This window comes from Zosterops lateralis (genome assembly GCF_965231275.1).
Source record: "Zosterops lateralis genome assembly, chromosome: 8".
NCBI classification, from domain to species: Eukaryota; Metazoa; Chordata; class Aves; order Passeriformes; family Zosteropidae; genus Zosterops; species Zosterops lateralis.
In genome coordinates this window covers 17,764,046-17,784,046 of record NC_139768.1, presented here as the reverse complement: position 1 = coordinate 17,784,046, position 20,001 = coordinate 17,764,046, and the positions used below count along the sequence as shown (strand labels likewise).

The window sequence follows — 20,001 nt, the reverse complement described above, 5'->3', positions numbered from 1 at the left end:
ACACCACCACATAAAATACTTGTAAGTTGTTGTTCATGCATACACTCACGCCTTCTATCTAGTAAAACAACCACAGATGATTCCCAGAGATAATAAAAACCACAGCTTTTATAGCTGCTTTATTCTGCAGTCACTTTTAGCCTGTTATGAACATCTCGAATAATACAGGTAAATGGATTTTTTTTTCCATCCGCTAGCCAGCTTTTTATGTCAAACAACATTCATCAAGATGCCAAATGCAATTCTCAACAATTCTTTTATTAGGAATACTGTGCAATCTCAGCTTTCAAAAATATTGGCAGATGGTAATTTTTCTCTCTTAAAAGATAGTCCTTTGCCATCCAGTATTCTGGTGACAAGAGGCTGTCTTATCGTTCAATGAGCATTAAATCTTTCATGGGTGCAAACAGGATGAATTCACTGTCTGCACCTTTGTCACATCATTTCTCTTACATTTAAACAACCAAGATTTGAGGAAGATGATTGTATCCTACCAGTTATGGAACTCCAGGGGTTTCTTGGGGGAAGTGATGATAGTTTCCACTGTCTGGATCTGGATTCAGTCTGAATCTGAATTACACTGTCTAGTCATCATGACTGTGGTTTTATTTGGGGGTGGCTTGAAGTATGTTACTTTCCATATCAGCAAAATCAAACTGATTGAATGAGTTTGGGTTATGTGTCTTTGTAGGAATAAGAACTTCTTTCTTCTTAAGTCACTGAGTAACAGTTGAAAAAAAACTGGTTCCAGACCTTTTCCTTGTATTAAACAAGTAATTTCTACTTCTGCGACCATTCTGATCCAGGTCATCATTCAAAGGCAATATTCATTTTTTCTTCAGTGTTAGAAGTGTAATTCTGTCACTGAAGTCTTTTCTTTCCTTACAAAATTGCTGCACTTTCTGAGTTAACAAGAACTTCTGGTAATGAAATATGCCACAATGCCTCAATTGAATTATTGGTGTATTATTTTAATGGTGTCTTAATGAAATTGCTCAGCAACTAACCTTGTCTTTTAGCTGGCATTAGAGACATTCAAAACTGTCAGCTCTAGCTCATTTCAAGTTTTCATTTAGGTGCTCATAGTGTTACCCAATTTATTTGAAGCAGAAACTTGGGCCAAATTTTAGTGGCATTACTCATGTGCACAGTTCTACAGCAGCTGATGTTAGCCCATGAAGAAAGATTTTTAAAACTTCACGGAGGCTTCAGTCTCCTCTTTCCCTATTAATATCCAGCTAAATGCTTGTGTTATTTCTTTTGTAATTTTTGTCTCTAATCTGTTTGCTCTAGCAAACATATTGCTTCCAGCAACTCAGTCCTATAAAAACTATAAAAAGACTGGGTCTAATTTGCTTTACAGTAGCGTTGCATTTATTTCAGAATTTCATGACCAAAGCAGTTCCTTCCTTTGGATTGTTTCACTTTATATCTTATTCTAGGTCTTAAGAAAGCTTAAGCAATGAATGAGTTCAACTAATTAAAAGCAGAACACGTTTCTTTGAATGCATGTGTGGAGTGCTGAAACTGGAGAACCAGATTCTCTCTTCACTCCCTCACACTCACGCACAGTTATACAGAAGAACTTTCACCCTCAAACACTCTTACACACACACTCCTGCACACTCTTGCACATATTTACACACTCTTACTTTTGCACACTCACACTCACTTGAAAAAGGCAATCCAAATTCAGAAGTGTTATGTAAAGTGGTAGAAATAACATTTCATTATGTTGGGATTCCACAGCACTGATCCTCTTGCTATCAGTCACCACGTGAAAAAACCAAACCCCACAATCCTCTAAAGTTATGCAACTGGCATGTGGAGAAGCTGGGAAAAAATGAAACTCTTTAGAGATTTTAAGTAGGGAATGTCCTGCATTTGTTCGGAGTAGGACATTTCTGGGTTTTGTTGCTGATTTCCTCTTTTGCTGTGTCCTGTGAGAAATACTGCTTGTTCTGTGTGGGTCTCCAGGATTGAGTCTATGCATGAAGCTTGTGATAGGGAAGGAAAGTGAAGGTTTAGTGGATTTGACCTGTTTTGCATTCTATCCCCATTTCTGACTAGATGATACCTGTTGATACATCAGAAGTAAATGAAAAAACATGTGACTCCATGAAATAGATTTGTTGGTTTCTTTTTTTTTTTTTTTTTTTTTTTAATATTGTTCTATTTCTCTTGTACTGTGCTCTTTCTTAAAAGCAAAAAGCTGGTCCAAGTAGAGATATGAGTGGCCAAAATAAAAGACTGAGAGCAATTCTGGACTCTTTTTACTAAGCCACTAAATCTAGCAATCACAGCAGATTTATAAGGTTCACAGTTCCACCTACAGAAGCAAAATCAGAGTCCCCTTGCTAAGAATTCCTGGGTTTCTTTGTGATGACAGCAATAATACATGTAATTGTCAATGGCAATGTCATCAGCAGAGTTAGCAATGAAAAAGGGGTGAAAAAAGTGTGGACTGTTTTAAGGTCTATAAATTATGTTTGGTTTCCATTTGTCATTTCTATGAAAAGCAAATCACGTTTCTCCCTTTTTAGAGGGAGATGATTAATGGATTCCTTGCATTTGGTTGCAAAAGCCTGTGTCAACTGTATTGGCTTTCTTTTTTTATGGAGGAAAAACCTCATCCATCTGGAGCAATAGGAAGTGCAGTGTTTGCTTGCTCTGCCTGGTGTGAATAAGCAGATTCTGATCATTGCTGAACACTGATCTGAACAGAGAGTAATTACTCTTGCTGGGGAGAAGTGGTCTTTGCTCCTACTCACCCTTCACTTTGGTTTAACATAGGAACATAACAATAAACCAGACCAAAGGCACTCTAAGGGCTTTTACTCCCACTACAAAGGGCTTTTGCTAGAAGTGAGAGGCAGATGAATATAGCTCTCCTTATTCTTGTGTTAATAACTTTATTTTGTAAAGGTGGAATCAGAGGTAGTTTAAAAACTGTCAGTGTGAAAATCATGGGCCCAAGTCTTCACACAGAGCCCAACCAAGGTGATAATGTTATTGTTGTGTATGTAGGGTAGGGGATTGGTCATTTTTCTCACATAACAAGCAATAGGATGAGGGGAAGTTGCTTCAAGTTGCACCAGAGGAGGTTTAGATTATATATTAAGAAAAAATTCTTCATTGAAAGGGTGATCAAGCATTGGAACAGGTTGCCCAGGGAAGTGGTGGAGTCACCATGTAGGGAAGTGTTTGAAGTGTGTAGATGTGGTGATTAGGGACATAGTTTAGGAGTGGACTTGGCAGTGTTAGACTAATTGCTGGAGTTGATGATCTTAGAAGTATTTTTTCAGCCTTTTATCCCGTGACAATTTCACAGCCTTTGGCACAGGAACACCTCAAAAATCTTACTTGACTTCATGAGCTAGACTGCCTTTTCCTGCAGGCTCTAAGGACCTGGATAAATTTAAGGTGTGATTTTCATATGCAAAAGGCACATTGATTTCTCTGAGATATTTGGAATAAACTCATCCAAAAAGCAGTGTTAGCTGGGAAAGAGTAATATGCTGCATTGAGCACTGTAAAAGCAGAGCAAGATGTTTGATGGAGCAGCTCACATTTCAGGAAATCCAGCGTGCTTTCTACAGTGAAGCCCAAAATTATAAAAATAGTTTATTTCTCCTCTTTTTACCTTAGGTGTTCTTAGTTATTAAAGTTTATGGCATCTAAACTTAGATTTTTTTTTGTTATTGTTTCTGAGTTTGGTTTTCATGCTTTTATTGCTCAATACATTTGTGTCCAGTTGTATTTTCTGTATAAGCAGCCACATAAACTCAATGGGTAATTTCAAAGCAGAAATTGGGTTAATTTATTTAAAAGGAAATGCTAAAGAGTACTTACTCTGTATTTCATACGCTGCAACAACAACAAAAGGCATTAAAATTAATTGTACTTTCCCTCCTTTCTCATTTATATTCCAGGCAACTTAGGCAATAAACCTAAACTAATGTGACTGCAACTACATTAGCATGTAGTGCAGCTCAGTGAAAGTGTGTTTGTAGAATGAAATGGTTGATATTGAGATGACATCTACATTTTGGAGGTAGAGGATCTGACTTCAGAATAGTGCTAACATGACACAGTGATCTGAATGCCCAGAACAGTGGTTGGAAAAAATTAGATACAGTCCTGAGGTGTATCACAGTCATTGAATGGTTTGTGTTGGAAGGGACCTTAAGGATCATTCAGTTCCAACCCCCTGCCATGGGCAGGAGATGTGATGGTTTAGTTTCCTTGAAAAGGAATACATTTCCTGTGCCCTGAGTGGTCTCAGGGGCCTGAGTCAGAACATCAGAACTTGCTGCAGAGGTTTTCCCCAAAATTTTTGAGGGCTAATTTCAGAATCCTAGTGTGCTCTGAAAGGCTTATATACACACAACCTTTCCCTCTTGTTTTGATTTACTTTTCATACAGGTATCAATTTATTCTACTTATATCCAATAAATGCTATCTTTTGGTCTTGTAACTCTGCTTATTTATACACAGATATATGGTAATGAAATTTGCTTTTCTTATCTTATAAAAACCATGGTGCTGTGGCTGTGATGCCAGGAGTGACTGATAGTCGGCTCTAACTTGTTTTGCTTTATGACACATGTGCAGAGTGATTAGCAGTAGACGGTACAACAGTAGAACAGATAATGCTGAAAGCTGGTCTCATAGTTAGCAATCTGACTGGTGGATAGAGTCATCCATCAACTCTCTGCCCTGTCTCTCACTCTGTGTGCCCTCGCATAAATTCACTGCTGTTCAGCACAGCTCTGCCACATCTGAGGTGCTCTTGGCATTAGAAACAAAACTGGTGTGTCCTGGAGCACTTTTACCTACAGAATGGCTGGTTATCACAATGCAGAGCCAAGGCTTTTGGAGACCAGAGACCCTGAAAAAAAAAGTGCTAATAGCCCAGGGTGGTAGTTAGATTAAAGCCAAAGTCAGCAGTGTTTGAAAGTGTGTTTAGGCACTTAACTTTTATTGATCGGATGAAGTATTAGGTGCTTCAGTACCTCAACAGTTTCTCCCTCCATTCCCTTTTTAAGAAATGCAGATAAGAGCACTTTCACACTTCAGAGGAGTGGCCTGACAGAAAATGTGTTAAGGCAGTGATGAGCTTGGATGTGACAGTGATGAGGTCAGATGAGTTCCTTGCCCAGGTAGAAGGAAGTATGTGAGACTAGAGTGGATCTTGATTAACAACTTGCCTTAGAGGCACAATCCAAAGTCAGTGACAAGACTCTTATTAACTTCAAGGAGCTCGGATCAAGCCCATTGATTTGTGCTTATTTCTGCTCTAGTTGCTCTAGTCCAAATTAATGCTGTGCCGTGATATTTCCAAATACCAACATAAACAAAATCCACTCAAGAAGGAAGTCATAAAAATAGGAAAATCATAATGCTTGAATCACAGTACCAAATCAATAAATGTTAAACATAGGAACCTGGTCCCAGAAATTAGTGTGATAAGAAAAAGAAACCAACTGATAAACATCACAATTTTTGGCTTCAGAAGCTGTGTAGGCTACTTAGTGACTGTATCTTATATTTATATATATTGATAGTTTGATTATTAATCCTTTCTGTGTAACTTCTATCATCTATCAATCTAGTTTGGAAATCACACTAATTATATGCTTGGAATATTTGGAGGTGTTAAATGAAAATAAAAATGTTTTAAAATGCACATTTTCATTACTAATTTCTAAAGTAAATCAGCTATAATAGGAGATTGTAACTTTATGCTACAATGGAAACATTGCCCTATTTTATGTTAGTGATACAGTGGGGTTGTGTAACTGGTCTGAGATTATTCAGGATCTGAAAGTTCAGGGGTTTTGCAGAACCCCAAACTTCTAAGTCAGAGGCCAAATTGTTATGCTACCCAGGAGATTTCTAGAGACAGAAAAAAAGATTTGGCAGCTGCTCAATAATGAAGATTATATGTGTATTTACACCTTCACATACAATAGTTCTTTAGCATCTGCTGTCTCACAGACACCAGATGCTATGCTTCCTTATAATTCCTAAGTAGCAAGTTAAGTTGTGTCTAACTGCCTGCCTAAATGAAGGAAGAGAAGGAAATGGAGTGTGTGATTTTTGCAATGCTCAAACCCAGATAGAAATTTGTTCTGAGAAATGCCAGGTGTGGATACTTTCATTTCAGGATTGTCTAAAAACAGATCAGTGTTTGCCATTTGCAAAGCAACTTAGAAAAAAATAAAATAAAAATGCTAATGATCCAAGCCTTTAATACCTTTCCAAGGCAAATATTCTTTAAAACTTTTCATGTTTTTCAGTCAAGATGCCTCATTCCCATTCCTTAGGGAATGGGTATTACTCTGTTGCTGAAATACTGGAACAATCTCTCTTTACTGCTCAGACCTGTATATTCCCTTGTGCAGAGACACATGGGAGGAGTAACTCATTATTGTCACTGATTGATCAGCAATGCAGAGCAGTTAATACCACAGCTAATGGGGTGAAGTAGCTATACAACTGTAACCCATGTATCTTTTGCCACTCCTAAACTAACATTCCTGGACAAAGCTAGAAAGTAAATTTACTATGCAGAGATTATTTTTGATACATTACCAAATCTATAATTCACAGCACCATAGAAACTGGAGGTGGAAAGAACCCAGCACATTATCAAATGTGTTGTCATGCCAAAGCAAGACTGCTTGTTGCAGACAGCCAGGTTATAATATTTTAGGCAGTAAACTGCCTTCTCTGAAATTTCTGCCAGAATCTTACAAAACCCTCTCTGTGTTTTGAGTTTCTTTTCTTAACACCTAACTTTTTGTCTGCCACTCCAGTAGATAATTCTTGAAAACCCTAACAGCCCACTGTGCCTGCCAGGTAACTTCTGTGCTCTAGTGTTAAAAATTTCAAGTTTAATTTTTCAAATAAGGTAAGCAGAGCTTCATTTAAGTCTGGTTTAACTGGTGGTAAAGTCATTCTGCCTATTTGATCATATGTTATTTGTTTATATACACAGCTGAAGTATACTGTTTTCATTACTGAAGCATTGCCTATAGTAGTTTAGACATTACATTGAAGCATTTTGTAATAGTCATATATAATAAGCTTCTCTGAAGTTCCTAGGTGCTTGGTTAGTTTTCCATCTGACTCCTCTTAACCACAGTATTTTCATCTCTCTCGTCCATATAGATTATGCTGCTGACTGATCCAGAAGTTGAAAGCAGCTTATTAATCAGTTCTGATGAAGGAGCCAGCTATCAAAAATACCGTCTGAACTTCTACATCCACAGCCTGCTCTTCCACCCCAAACAGGAAGATTGGATCTTAGCCTACAGCCAAGATCAGAAGGTAAGAGTTGTGGATTTGTTTGCTTAAGGAGAATCCAGAGCTTCCCCATCTCTCTGTGCAACTGCTGCAGGGCATTCAGGACAGTCTTTAGGGCAATACCAGGACAGTCTTTGGAAATACCAGTTTGGTATTTCTAAACAGAAAACATTGAGCAAGCCTCAGTGTAAAGGTCAAAGTAAAGGACATGGGTATCTGCTGTGTTCCTGGGGCCTAGCCCTCTATTACTGATCTGGCAGTGTGTGTTTATTCATCCATCCTTTTGGCAATATTGTGTGACAGGCAATGGGCAGAGAAGACAGCTAGGATCCTTCACAAACCTCTAATGAGGCTCTTGGCCTCTTATTTGACAATTCTCTTCTTCCAGTTTAGTATTAGCTCCAAGAACAGTATAAGACACTCCTTGTTCCTCTCTGGTTGGCATATTTTCAAGTAGTTTTTGATTTTCTAAGAGGAAAAAGTAGCAGTGAATCAATTTCCTCTGAAGTCCAGTTCCCTCAGTACGAGTAATCCATCAGCCAGATAAATATGCTGTGAGATTTGCCTTCATTTTTTTGCTGCCCAACCTAACACAACAGCACAGGACTATTTTTCGGAGAACTCATTGTTGGAATTTTTTGGAAATCAGACACATCAATACAAGTCAGTTTTCTTATGGTGAAGGACTTGATAGACCTCAATCTGTTTAGTTCAACAAAAAGCATATTGGAGGAAAACTGTATTGTTGCACACAAATATTTCCAGTGGGGGAAGACAAATCATAGGAGAAACCATTTCAATTTGGTGATAAAAACTTCTAACAAAAATTGATGGTTCAGAGTCAACAGCAGATAAACTCAGCTGTAAAGTAACTAGCCCTTGGAGCACTCTGCTCAGAGAAATTGCAGATTTCATGTCCTGAGGTTTTAAAGTTCTTGAATAAAACTGGAAAAAGACCAGAAGAGTTTTTTGAGCTTCCAGCAAGGGTAAAAGAGTGAAATATCTTGACATTTAGCATATAGGCTTTTGCACAAAATAACTTAGTGTTCTCCTTTTTGTTTTGTGTATGGTGAGTCTGTGAGAATAGAATCTATGAATATAATCAATAAGCTATTGGTTGAATTGTTCAGGTTATACATTAATGTAAAGATTGACATAAAAGTTTTAAATCTGTGATGTTTTCTATCTGTGTAGTTAAAATAATTGTAAAATAATGAAACTACTAATTTTCATTTTGTATAAATTAGGCCTGTTGTTATTTTTACTGTAAGCCTGAGAAAACGAAGGCATAAGGAAACTAAGTAGGTGAGATTACAAAATTGATAATATTTAAATTTTTGGAATACTTTCTTCCTTCACTTTACACTCAAAACCAGAATCCTTCCAGGACTGTGGCTTAATACCCTTTGCAACTGAGAAATGCATCTTGCCTCCTAATTCTTTCTGTAAAATCAGTTGCATGCAATACTTTTCCCTCAGCCCCTCTCACAGCATTTTGTAAAATGTACTATGGTTATACTTCATTCAGAGGAATGTGCAGATTAAATTATTTCTCTCTGTTCAGTATGTAATTAGACAAGGCCAAAATGTTTCCTTTCCCTTGTGACTGTTGAGTTCTCCGGACTGATATGAAACAGAACAGAAGCTGGTCTCTGATGTCTTTTTAGGACCATTGGAATGAAAGTTACTGTGTTTAATAACGGGAAATTTATTACATGAAGATCAATGAAACTTTCAGTGGGAACTTTGTCAAATAAAAGTAGGATATAGTGGAAAATTCATTTCAATTTCTAGGGTATTCAGTCTGGTCAGGAAATAATTCTGAATTAGAGGCCATACAGCTAAGGCTTATTTAATTTATGATTGATGGCTACCAAAAAGTATATCATCACTATTTCATAGGAAATGCCCACTCTTCCACAGAATCCTAAAAGACAATCTGGATATAAGAACAAAGGTCCATTTGTGTGTTAACATCAATTTATAGGGTTGGTGTTGGAGTTGTGTGTATGACGTGTTTGGGGAGAAAGGATGTAGGGGGGATTAGAATTTTTTTTTCTTATGGAATTGATTAGCAAATTGAATAACTGTTGTTAATTCAATATTGTAGTTGCAGGACAAAAATCAGGTAGCACAAAGTCTGTAGATCTGTACCAATTAACTCCAAAATAGAATTTTAAAAGTATACTGAATGAGTATGAGTCACAGCCCTGGTTTCTACTTTAAAGCCTAATGGATAAATTTTCTGACTTCATCAAGCTTTGCCCAAGAACTGTAGAGGGTAACCAGTAGGCAAAGAGTATTAATCAGCTTGGACTAAATTAAATGTAATTCGAACTTAGGGTCAAGTTCAGCCTATGGCTAAGTGTAAATGACTCCCATTGGTTTCACGTTTGTGTATCCAAAGGCAGAATTTTCTCCAAGTAATTAAGAGGTCCTGCAGGTATTTAGATAATTGCAATGGGAGCTGAGGGGTGCTTTGCAACAAATGACACTGCTGTCAGCTATTTCCTGATCTTGTGCTAAGGCTGTATTTAAGGGAAGAGAATCCATTACTCCTTGGATTCCAGGGGCTGTGTGCATACTGACTCAAGAGTCACCCAGGGAGGCAAGGGGAACGGATCTACATGGTAAGGAATTTATATTTTGATGCCACTAACTTAGATGCCACTGACTGAAGAGGCTGTGAGGGTTTTCTTGATGGGGGCTTTGAAGAGTAAATTGGATTTTGACCAGTTAGGATTGATGCAGTCATCTAATTATGTTGACAGGAGGGAGGACTGACTAGAAAACACTTTTACATCTTTCTAGCAAGCCACTTGATTGTTGTCATTCATTTGCATCGTGTCATTGCAGCAAATGGGATGGGAAAAATCAGGTGGTGAACAGAGCAATAGCTGGAGAGACAAGAATCACATTGGATCTGGATTGTTTTGGTCCTCAGGAGCTGTCCGTCCAACTGAGGATTGATGAGGGCAAAGCCAACAGTAGTGGATGCCTCTCATTGCTCAGTTGTAACAAACAGTAAATGGGTCACACAGAATCATCCCTCAATCTCTTCACAGCCCATTTGTCTATCACTATGATAAGATCTTTTCTTGTTTGTTTGAATAGGGATTTACTCAATGGCAGGGAAATCTGTTTTAGCTGAAGTAATTTTATGCCCCAGTTTCTTGGGTGTTGATTGTGACTGAATGTGGTTAATTACTGGGGTTCAGCTGATGAACAATAACTTGTTAAGCTTCAGTGACTCGGTTTCTTTTGTTCACATATTCTTCTCCTGTGTCTCTGCCTTGGGCAGTGGACTTGAATTACCACTGCTGACAGACCAGTCCCTAATTCAGTCATGGCTTTTTCCTGCCAGTCTTGAGAAAAAAAAAAAAACAACAGCAAACCATCTGCTGCCTGCACTAATTGCTTCATGATTGCATTAATTGTTCTGGCTGAAAGTACAGTTGTTACTTGGCTGATTCTTACCACATAATTGCAGAACTACTGCATGCTTCTCCATTTTCTGCATAAAAGAGTTACAAATCAGAAGGAAACTCCTGACACAGTAAAGCAATGCTTGTGAGGCAAAGGCTTTTTGGAGGTCTTGTACATGTAAGCTCTCCTGGGTTTAATCAGCTTGCTTGTAGAATGAGGGGCTGTATTTTATGGGAGTATTACTTATGTATTACTGTGTAATCTTCAAGAGTGGTTTGCTGTGTAATCAGACCGTGGAATGTAAGAGCCTGTAGTTCATGTGGAGGCATCTTCTGCTGTTCAGATGGGTCAGGCACACAGAGGAGTGGTTAGTAATCAGCCAGCAATAACAGAGCTATTTGGGGAGATGAAATAAAGGTGAAATTGGGAAACACAAGTCAGACAGGCAAAATGCAGAGTCGTAATTGCCCAGCTCAGGAATAAATGCACAAAGGCACTCAAGTACTGAAAGGCAGCAACAGAGGCTGAAAAGCAGGTTTAAAATGGAGTTGCTATTGTTGCTTCTTCGCTCTCATTTTAAGGTAGCTCTTGAAAAGTGAGGCACCCCAAATTAAAGGAGCCCTGTCAACATAGCACTAGTAAATGAAGAGGTTTATGTTTTGGGGTTTTTTTTCCTTCTTTATTCATTTTTTTTTTTTTTTTTTTTTTTTTTTTTGGTGTTTTCCAAATGTCTGGTTCCATCTGCCTACCTTTATTTACTGTGTATCATGCTGGAGATGACTGTTAGGGACTTATACTTGTCTGTATTTCTGAAGTGCTGAAGTTTGGCAAATCAGGATTCTGATACTTTTGAGACAGCATATCTTCTGACATCAAACCACGTGTCTTCTTCATTTTTCCTGCATTAAAGGATGTCCACTCCTCATGCCATGTAAGTGGAAGAGAAAGGTATTCTTCTATCTGGGATGACAGAGAAACCACTTAGAGAAGAGATACAGATTGATACGGCCACAGGATGTCTGTGAGAGAGCAGGCCAACACTTAAAAGTACCTTCAGCCCCATCTATCCATGTGTTTTGGTCTAATACTTGTGTCTGACTGTAGAGTATCTGCCATAGATGTAGCCATTATTCACTCTTCAAGATGTGATGGGCTATTCTGATTTCACTCTGTTATTTTAAAACTTTTCATTTCACTGCATGAGGATCTTTTGAGGGTGAATCTGCCTGGAAAAGGATCACATCCAGAACCTCTAGGGGTTCCTTTCAACATAAATTTTTCTTTTTCTATTGACATGCTCTTAGTTTCAGTGGTAACAGTTGTTTCTTACTTAGACCAGAGAAGGGAGAATAAAATCCAGATTAATTTTCTCAGAAATTGTATCGCAAGTAAAAAAGCAAAGCAAAAAACCCCCAAAACAAACAAACCAAAACCCCAAAACAAACCAAAAGAAAAATAAACCACCAAAAACCTCAACAAAACCCCCCAAAAAGCTGTTACCATCAAGTGACCTCTTTTTCGTATGTTTGTTTTTTGTATTTTTTTCCCTACACTGCTGACAGCAGTGGTGACAACAATTTAGAGGACTATTCACTTGGGCTAATGTTAGCTGAGGGAGGCTAATTCCATCTAAAATTAATGGAGAGGAAAAAAAGCTTCTCTAGAGTGGTAAGCATTAGCCACTTTGAATCATCCTCTGGAAAAGCCTATCTCTTTTGACAGACTGTGGACACAACCAGGGAACTAGTTTGCATAAAGCTAACATTAGCCTATGTGAATAACTCCCCCTTTCCCTGTGGCATTATTCCTGCAACAGTCTACACCATTTTTGTTGATATTTGGGCCACCGCTAATAATCCAAGTCAGTTTTCCAGCAGACTTGATTCCCTTTGATACACACTGTTGAAGATGGAAAAACTAAGAAGTAATTCCCATGTTAAAAGTTGTTTGCCTCAGCTTTTGCAACATTGCACCTTCTGCTCTTGGAGAACTCTTCTGTTACCAGCACTTGTGCACTTGTGCCAGGGATGCATAGGGCCTTGTGAATGCTGTTCCCTGTTTTTAAGACATTCCATGTGGTTATGTTTTTAAGCAAGCAATACAGAGAAATACCTTCATTTGTGGCTAGGGCTGTGTGTGAGGACTCGAAGCACAGACTCCTGTTAGGCATCCTGATAACATCTTGCACAAAACTCTTTGTAAATATCCCTTGCTGTCTCTAGGCAAATTGATAAGTGTTTGGTGGCAGCCAGAATTCTGAAAATAAACAAGGAATGGACATCAAAAGAAGAATAATGGTGCCAAAGAAGAATAATGGTGCCAGATTGTGTCTTCTTTTTTATTTTTATTTTATTTTTTTTTTACTTTCCTTTTAAATTGGCCATAAGCAAGTGTAGAAGGGGTGTTGAAAAATAGTTTCCTAGAGTACCCATCAGTCTTTTACAGACCTCACTAAGCATGATGTACTGGGGTAACAATTTAAAATAAATAATGGAATTAAAAATTATAGGAATCAGTAAGGCTGTTTCCTACTCAAATAAGAAAAGTAAAAAGAAAAAAAAAACAACTAGCAGAGCCCAGTGGAAGATAGATTTCTGGGTAAGGAGTGTGATCAGTGAAACAGAAGGAAAGACTTTCAAGCAGTAATCACTGTGCTCTTTACCACTGACTCACTCATCTTTAGGCAAATCAATATGTCCTTGCTTATCCATCTGTATAAACATCAGCCCTCTGTACCCTTAGAGAACTTGTTCTTTTTCTGGTTTGGGATCCTTGGATACTTTTAGTTAAGGGTAGAGCTGTTGTTTCTCTGCGAGATTTTCTGTGTTCTATGTAACTCCACTTTTCCTACTTCCATGAGAAAAGATTACTTTTTCCTTTCCATCAGAGTTGGATGGTTCACCTGATTAGGAATAAAGACATAAGGACACAGCTGGAGGTGCTACTGATCTCTGTGGTGCTGAGCAACTCCTGTCACTTTTCTGTACATGACTCACCTCTGTCTTCTTGTTCTCTGTTATTTGGTTGAGTGTAATCTCCAAAAGGTCTCCAGTTCCTTATTATACAAAGTGCCTGTCAACACTACATTCACTTGAAGCCATAGGTTTTAATATAATGCAAATGATGAATAATAATTTATTTTTAAATTTAAATCTCTGCATGCGTGCATGAAAATTCTGACACTTTGCCCTAAATTCTGCTGTAGTAAGCCTTTTCTCTTCTGTTCTCATTCAAATATGATACACTTTTTAAACAAAAATATACTTATTTATTGCAGTTATCAAGCAATTATGAATCTACTTAGCAAATTTAGAACACAGCAGAAGGCAAGTGCTGGGTACCCTGTTGCCTGTAACAGAGATAGCATTTTTTAGTAGAGAAGGGAATTAACCTTGAGGACAGCATACTAAGTGGAGTGATAAATTCATCATCACTTGGACTTGAGATTGGGTGTCTTTCCAAATGATACAATCTAGTTCAGCCATCAGTTGTTGGCCTGAATAATTCTCTCTACTGCTTGAGTTACTGGTAAAGATGCTGCAGCATCTGTTAGGAGGGAAACACACTGATGATATTAGAGGCTCCTTCTGTCTTTAAAATATATATGCCAGTCAGAGTCCTTTAAATACCTCCTGGTAAAAAATATGTTTCGTGTTGCTTTTTTAGCATCTGAGTTGAATGAACTGGGGACATCATCCTAATGCAGTTGCTTGCAAACTGCCACAAAGCCAGAGTGCTGGCTGATGTGGCTCATAGTTGTCAGTGTGTGAGGAATTATTGAGGGATAGGTAGAGAGAAAGCTGAGGGTCATCTTCAGGGCACTGTGATCTGCTGAACATTCACAAAAGCAGCTGCTGTGTTATGACCACACTGAACAACTCTGCATGGCAGTAGTATGTGGTTCATCAGCAAAAGCAGCTGCAGACATCACTGGTATTAGAATGGGCTGTGAAGGAGGTATCTGACAGGTCTAGCACTCTGATGTGTTTCCATCAGCATTCAATAAACACCAATTATTGGGTACCTTATTGATTGCTTCTGCATGCATGATTAATGCATTGCCTGCAACTTAAAATGTTCAAAGTCTATGAAGCATCTTGTGAGCTTTATTGCTTCAAGGATATTTAAGCCTCTTAAAAGTGGAACTTACAAATAGATCAGAGATCAGGGAAGTAAATGAGTATCATCCCTATAGCCCATTTCTGTATGCTTAGTTTTAGGAAAGAAATACCATGCATGATTTCAGATTTTTTTTTAATATACAAAACATACATTTCTGTTAAATGCAGTGTTAAAAGAGAAAAGCCTGGTCCATAGTCTGATGCAGGGAATGGCAGCCTAAGTCCCAATATTTGGCAGCTCTGAAGAAGATACACCCTGTGCAGCAATTTCTTTAAATGTAATGTACTTTGTTTGATACCCAAGTAAGCTGCACTGGATGCATGTTGGGAATGTGTCCATGCAAGTCCCTGTTCATTCCATTTCATTCCTTTTTTGAGATATCCCTTTTGCCACTGTGGAAACTTCTTTCCCAATGTGATAATTATCCAACAGAAAAAGTCAGGGGCAAAGGGGTGTGTGTGAAAGACTATAAAGTAATATTGTATATGCCTATAAAACATTTTCAATCTGAAGTCCTTCTCTGATGCACTCTGATGCACTCCACTTTTTCTGCAGACTGCATAGAAAGCAAAAGAAATGCAAGAGAGATTTAAATTGGAGAAGTACATCACCAAATTGCAGCAATCCACATGATGCCTTCCCTACTGTTCTTTGCTTTCCTGAGATTTTAGATCAGTTCAAAATATGGTCTTTCACACTTTAATAATACTTGAAAAATGCTCTTATGAACAATGAGAATGATAACTGAAACCTTGTAGCAAGAAGAAGGACTTGCTGGCATATATTTCAAATTGTGTTGCTGCATCTTCAGAAAAAAAAAGTCTTTATCCAGTTTGTTATGTTTACAGTTAAGGCTAAACTGCTTTTGGGATGTTGCATTCTCTGGTGAATTTGAAATTCGAGCAAAAGAAAGATCTCTCAAAATATTTATACGGTTCACCAGTGCAAAATCTGTGGCTAAGGTGCACTGGTGTTTTGAGGATTTTTGTATGTGAATAAATGGTGTAGGGGTGAGGGAGAAACAGCATGAATAGCATTAGTTTTTATCATCTCATAGAAACACGAGGAAGTGCAAGAGTCAAGAAGTCAGCATATGTGAAGAAAGTACCAGGAGCACTGGCTAGTAGAAACCTTATGGAATTAGAGGTGAATTTGAATCAAAGCCAGTGCTTTCAAAGCCGTTCTAAGCTAGTTTTCCAGTAGCATCTGGGTTTTTTAGGTCAGTAATGTAGTGTAGATTGATTTGTTTTGGTTTGAGCTGTGTCCAGGGAGATGAGTTGAGAGTGCATGGAAACTAGAGGTGAGAGAGAGAGCCTTTTCGTTTTTGAATGTTAGACCAAAGGTAGTAAACCCAGCCAACCCAGACTCCATGCTGTATTCCATTATAACTTGTTTAGGGGAAATGTCTTAACTAAAAGAAAAATATCAGGAACTACTAACTTTCTCAAAGTATTTCCCTAATGTCACTTCCAACATGCAATTTGAATTTCTATATGCATATTTTTTCTTGCACGAGACTAAATCATTGTATAAAATTTAATATCCTAATCAGCATAGGAAGCACATGGAATTGCCACATGAGTCAAGATCTGTATGTGGAGAAGCATCAAAATCAAATATTTAATGGAATTATTTTAAATGCTGAATGATGAAACATCATGGACACTCAGGGTCAGTTGTATCTGCAGCAATTTGTAAAGGCACTAAGGTGAAGATGGAGGCACAAGACATTCCTCACATAACAGATTTGGTAAGGAAAATTAATCTGTTGAAAATAGGAGTGATGGTAGGTCTTGACTGGCACAATGACCCTTCAGATGGTATTGTATCAGAATGGGTGAGGTCAAATAAATCTCAGTTATTCTTAATGGAACATTCTGGGAAAAAATGTTTTCTCCCTATATTTTATAGAATTTTGTTGGAATGCGAAAGAAAATATTAGTCAAGTCTGAAGTTAGCACTGGAAAGATCAGGAAATTCGAAGGGGAAAAAAAAGCCCAAAAACGTGGCAACTGTATCCTGCTGTTACCTGCATATCCCAGAGCAGTTTAAGGTGAAGCCCACACTATCCCTATGAAATACATGAGTAACTCTTCTCATACAGGTTGGGAAACAAAAAAGAGGGAGGGGGAATATCTCACCATGTGTGGTGTAGATAAGGAAAGAAGTTCAGTTTGCAGATGTCAGCTTTCCCTACTCCCAGAGACAGTGGTGTCATGTTGTGAGCAGGCTGGGGAATTGTTTCACCATTCAAAGGGTTTATTTGAATCCCTGCTCAGCCTCAGAAGGTATTTGTAACCTCAGCCTTTTCTTTTCTTTTCCTTTGCATTTCTTTTTTCTTATATAAATGAGGTAGGTGGTAGGTTTCTACTTCACAGAATATTAAGATTAGAAAAGCAAAACAAAGCAAACCCAGACTGTTTAACGGTTGTTACACAATCCATGTATTAAACAGAAAAATAAAGTACAAGAGAAGAAGCAAGAAGAGAATTATTCCCTAATGCACAAGGGTCAAATCTGAGAGATCAATACAAGATTTGTACTTCATAACAGTTTTGTCTGTGTGAAAACAGAAATGTCAGCTTGGCCCTCAGATGAAAACATACAATAAAATTGTAATAGGTTCCTTTTCTATCCATGCTTGAAAAAAAAGTGTAACAAAGAACATTATCTAACTTCAGTCTAATAATGCAAATTGTCATCAGACAGCAGTGCTTGCCAAAGACAACAATGTCATCTTTGAAGGGATTGCATGCACAAGGCTATCACAAGAAGTCCCAGGAGGGAGAGGGATTTTGTAACGAGCAAAATGCCGTGCTGGGTTTAAAAAATATCCATTCAAGCACTACAATTGCTAAAAGGGGAAAAATAATCCCAGCTGTATCATAAATGATGCTTGACAGAAACATAGGCTTCAAATACTTATCTTTTTTTTTTTTTTTTTGGTCCAGCTGAATAAACTAGGTTTAAAAATGAATGATACTTCAAATAAAGTATCTGACAAAATCTTTACTGTATTTTTTTTTTTTGGGGGGGGGGGGGAATGGTCATACCTAAGGTGGGAAATTCCTCCTTTACTGCAGATACATTAGTGCTGCTTGTGCTGCTGAGAGTCAGTAAAGGCCAAAGCTGGTGCTGAGATAATGGCAGAGGATGAAAAACCTTCTAAAGTCTGGTTATTAAAGTGTCTTATCAAAGACAATGAGAGCTTTGGATATGGGCTCCCAGGGAGCTGGTATTTCCCTTGGAGAACTTGCCTTTTCTCACACACTGTCTCCAGCTCACTGGGCACTGGCTTCTAATTTAAGAGTCCAGCCCTGACAGTAGAATTGCTGTATCTATTTTCTCTGTTTGAAAGAGACCTAGAAACTCTTGCATTTCTCACTTTTTTTACCTGAATCACATTTTCCTCAGGGCACAGACTGGGAGAAAGCAGGGCTGTCTGGGTGCTGTGCAGCATCCTCCTGTTCAGATGGGGGAGCTGACAGATGCTCCAATAAAGGCTCCTCTGGAGGAAGAGCTGTGCTGGAGGAGCCAGAGGGAAGCTGTGGCACTGGGGCTGTCAAGCACCTGGCACTGCAGTGGGGCTGCAGGCATGGAGGAGGGTGCTCCACCAGCACAGAGGGAGCTTTTGCAGGCTGTAATTAATTCATTCTGGGTACTGTTACTATCACCAGCAAATTCAGAGAGAGAATAACCTGCTCAAAGTTGTGCTCAGGGAAACCGGAGAGGGATAAGAGTGAGAGATACAAAAGTTAGATTCAATATGATGACTTCAGCCATCAGAACATCAACGTCCCTGGAAAGCTTGCATCCTGTTTATCCCTGGTCTGGAAATACGGAGGTATTTGCTGAGTTTGGATTGCTCCCTGTTCTTAATTAAAGGATCATATGAGCTTTATTGAAACTCAGATTACTCTATGTCAAAGAGAGTACTTGGCACAGAAGAAACTATTTTGCCATGAAAAGAAAAACATTGACTTCAGAGAGATGATAGATAATAGCAATAGCTTATTGTTATCATGTTTTTATTTCTTGCTGCAATTATTAAAAAAGGTCTAAAATGGATTTTGAGTGTGAAGGAGGGAAAATACTTCCTATAATGGTAAAGTTCTTGAATAGATGACCTTAAATCACTTCAAAAAGTGGTTGTTCAATGTTCCAAAAGATTTTCTTCAATTTCCAAAATGAAAAATTTTCCTTTGTTATAGTTAGAGTTTCCTAAAGTTTCAAATAAAAATGTATCTATATTCTTCTACTTAAGGAAAAAATAACGGACTCGCTGAGGTTTAAAAAATTGGAAGCAATTCTAGCCAGAGAACGGAAATTCTTATCTTCTGTCCCCTCCACCTTCTTCCCTCTCTCTTCCTTGACAGTGTTGAAGAGAAAGGGAAATGAAAGAGGTGATTTTTTTAGCTTTAATATTTAAGAGTAAAGTTTAACACATGCCAGTCTACTGTTTACTAAAAAGTCTTTTGAATTAGTTTCCCCATGTTCTTGCAAGTTCTTACCATGGGAAAAGTGAGGGATATTTGGTTTTGCGACTGGGATCAATATCCAAATAAGTAGACCCTTGAAGTTTTACATCTCAGTCTCATAATCCTTAAAATACATTCAAATCGTCTTTCTGGTGAACTCAAAGCTTCTAAACCATCATTTTTTCTTCTCAGTTATCCTCCTAGACATCCATCTTTCTCTTTCCTACCAACCCACTGCCAGTTCATGTTCCAAAAAAATTTGCCATGGTTTGCACATAAAGATTCAGATCATCTGCATTTTATGCAAAATCTCTTAAGAGATGTCATGAAAAGGGAGATAGTAGTTCAAAAAACAATGTGCAACATCTGCCTTGCCAGAAAATGGGACTGACTAAGTCTACCAGGCGAAGAAAGGAGGGGAGACAGGATAAATGTGCAAGAAAAATGTAAGGCTGACTGCCTCTCAATACTTCCACATGATAAATGTGAAGCTAAATTAAGCAAAAGAAATAACAGAACCCAAGTGATCCTTCCCTCCACTGGCCTTCTGAGAATTACCTGATGGCAGCACTTACGGAGAGCAGCTGTTTCTAAGTGCTCTGTAACAGTAACATTTGTATATCATTCCACAAAGACTTGTCAAAGGATTGATAATACCTGTAAC

The 20,001-nt window shown here is 38.1% G+C and overlaps 1 protein-coding gene across 1 annotated transcript in view; it reads left to right on the top strand.

Moving 5' to 3' along the window:
• LOC310912031 (VPS10 domain-containing receptor SorCS1-like) overlaps window positions 1–20,001 on the top strand; it is a 262,422-nt gene that overhangs the window by 149,605 nt on the left and 92,816 nt on the right. The window contains exon 4 of the mRNA XM_083866206.1: window positions 7,177–7,335. Within this exon, the coding sequence (XP_083722332.1) occupies window positions 7,177–7,335 (159 nt within the window). The remainder of the gene's footprint in view (window positions 1–7,176; window positions 7,336–20,001) is intronic.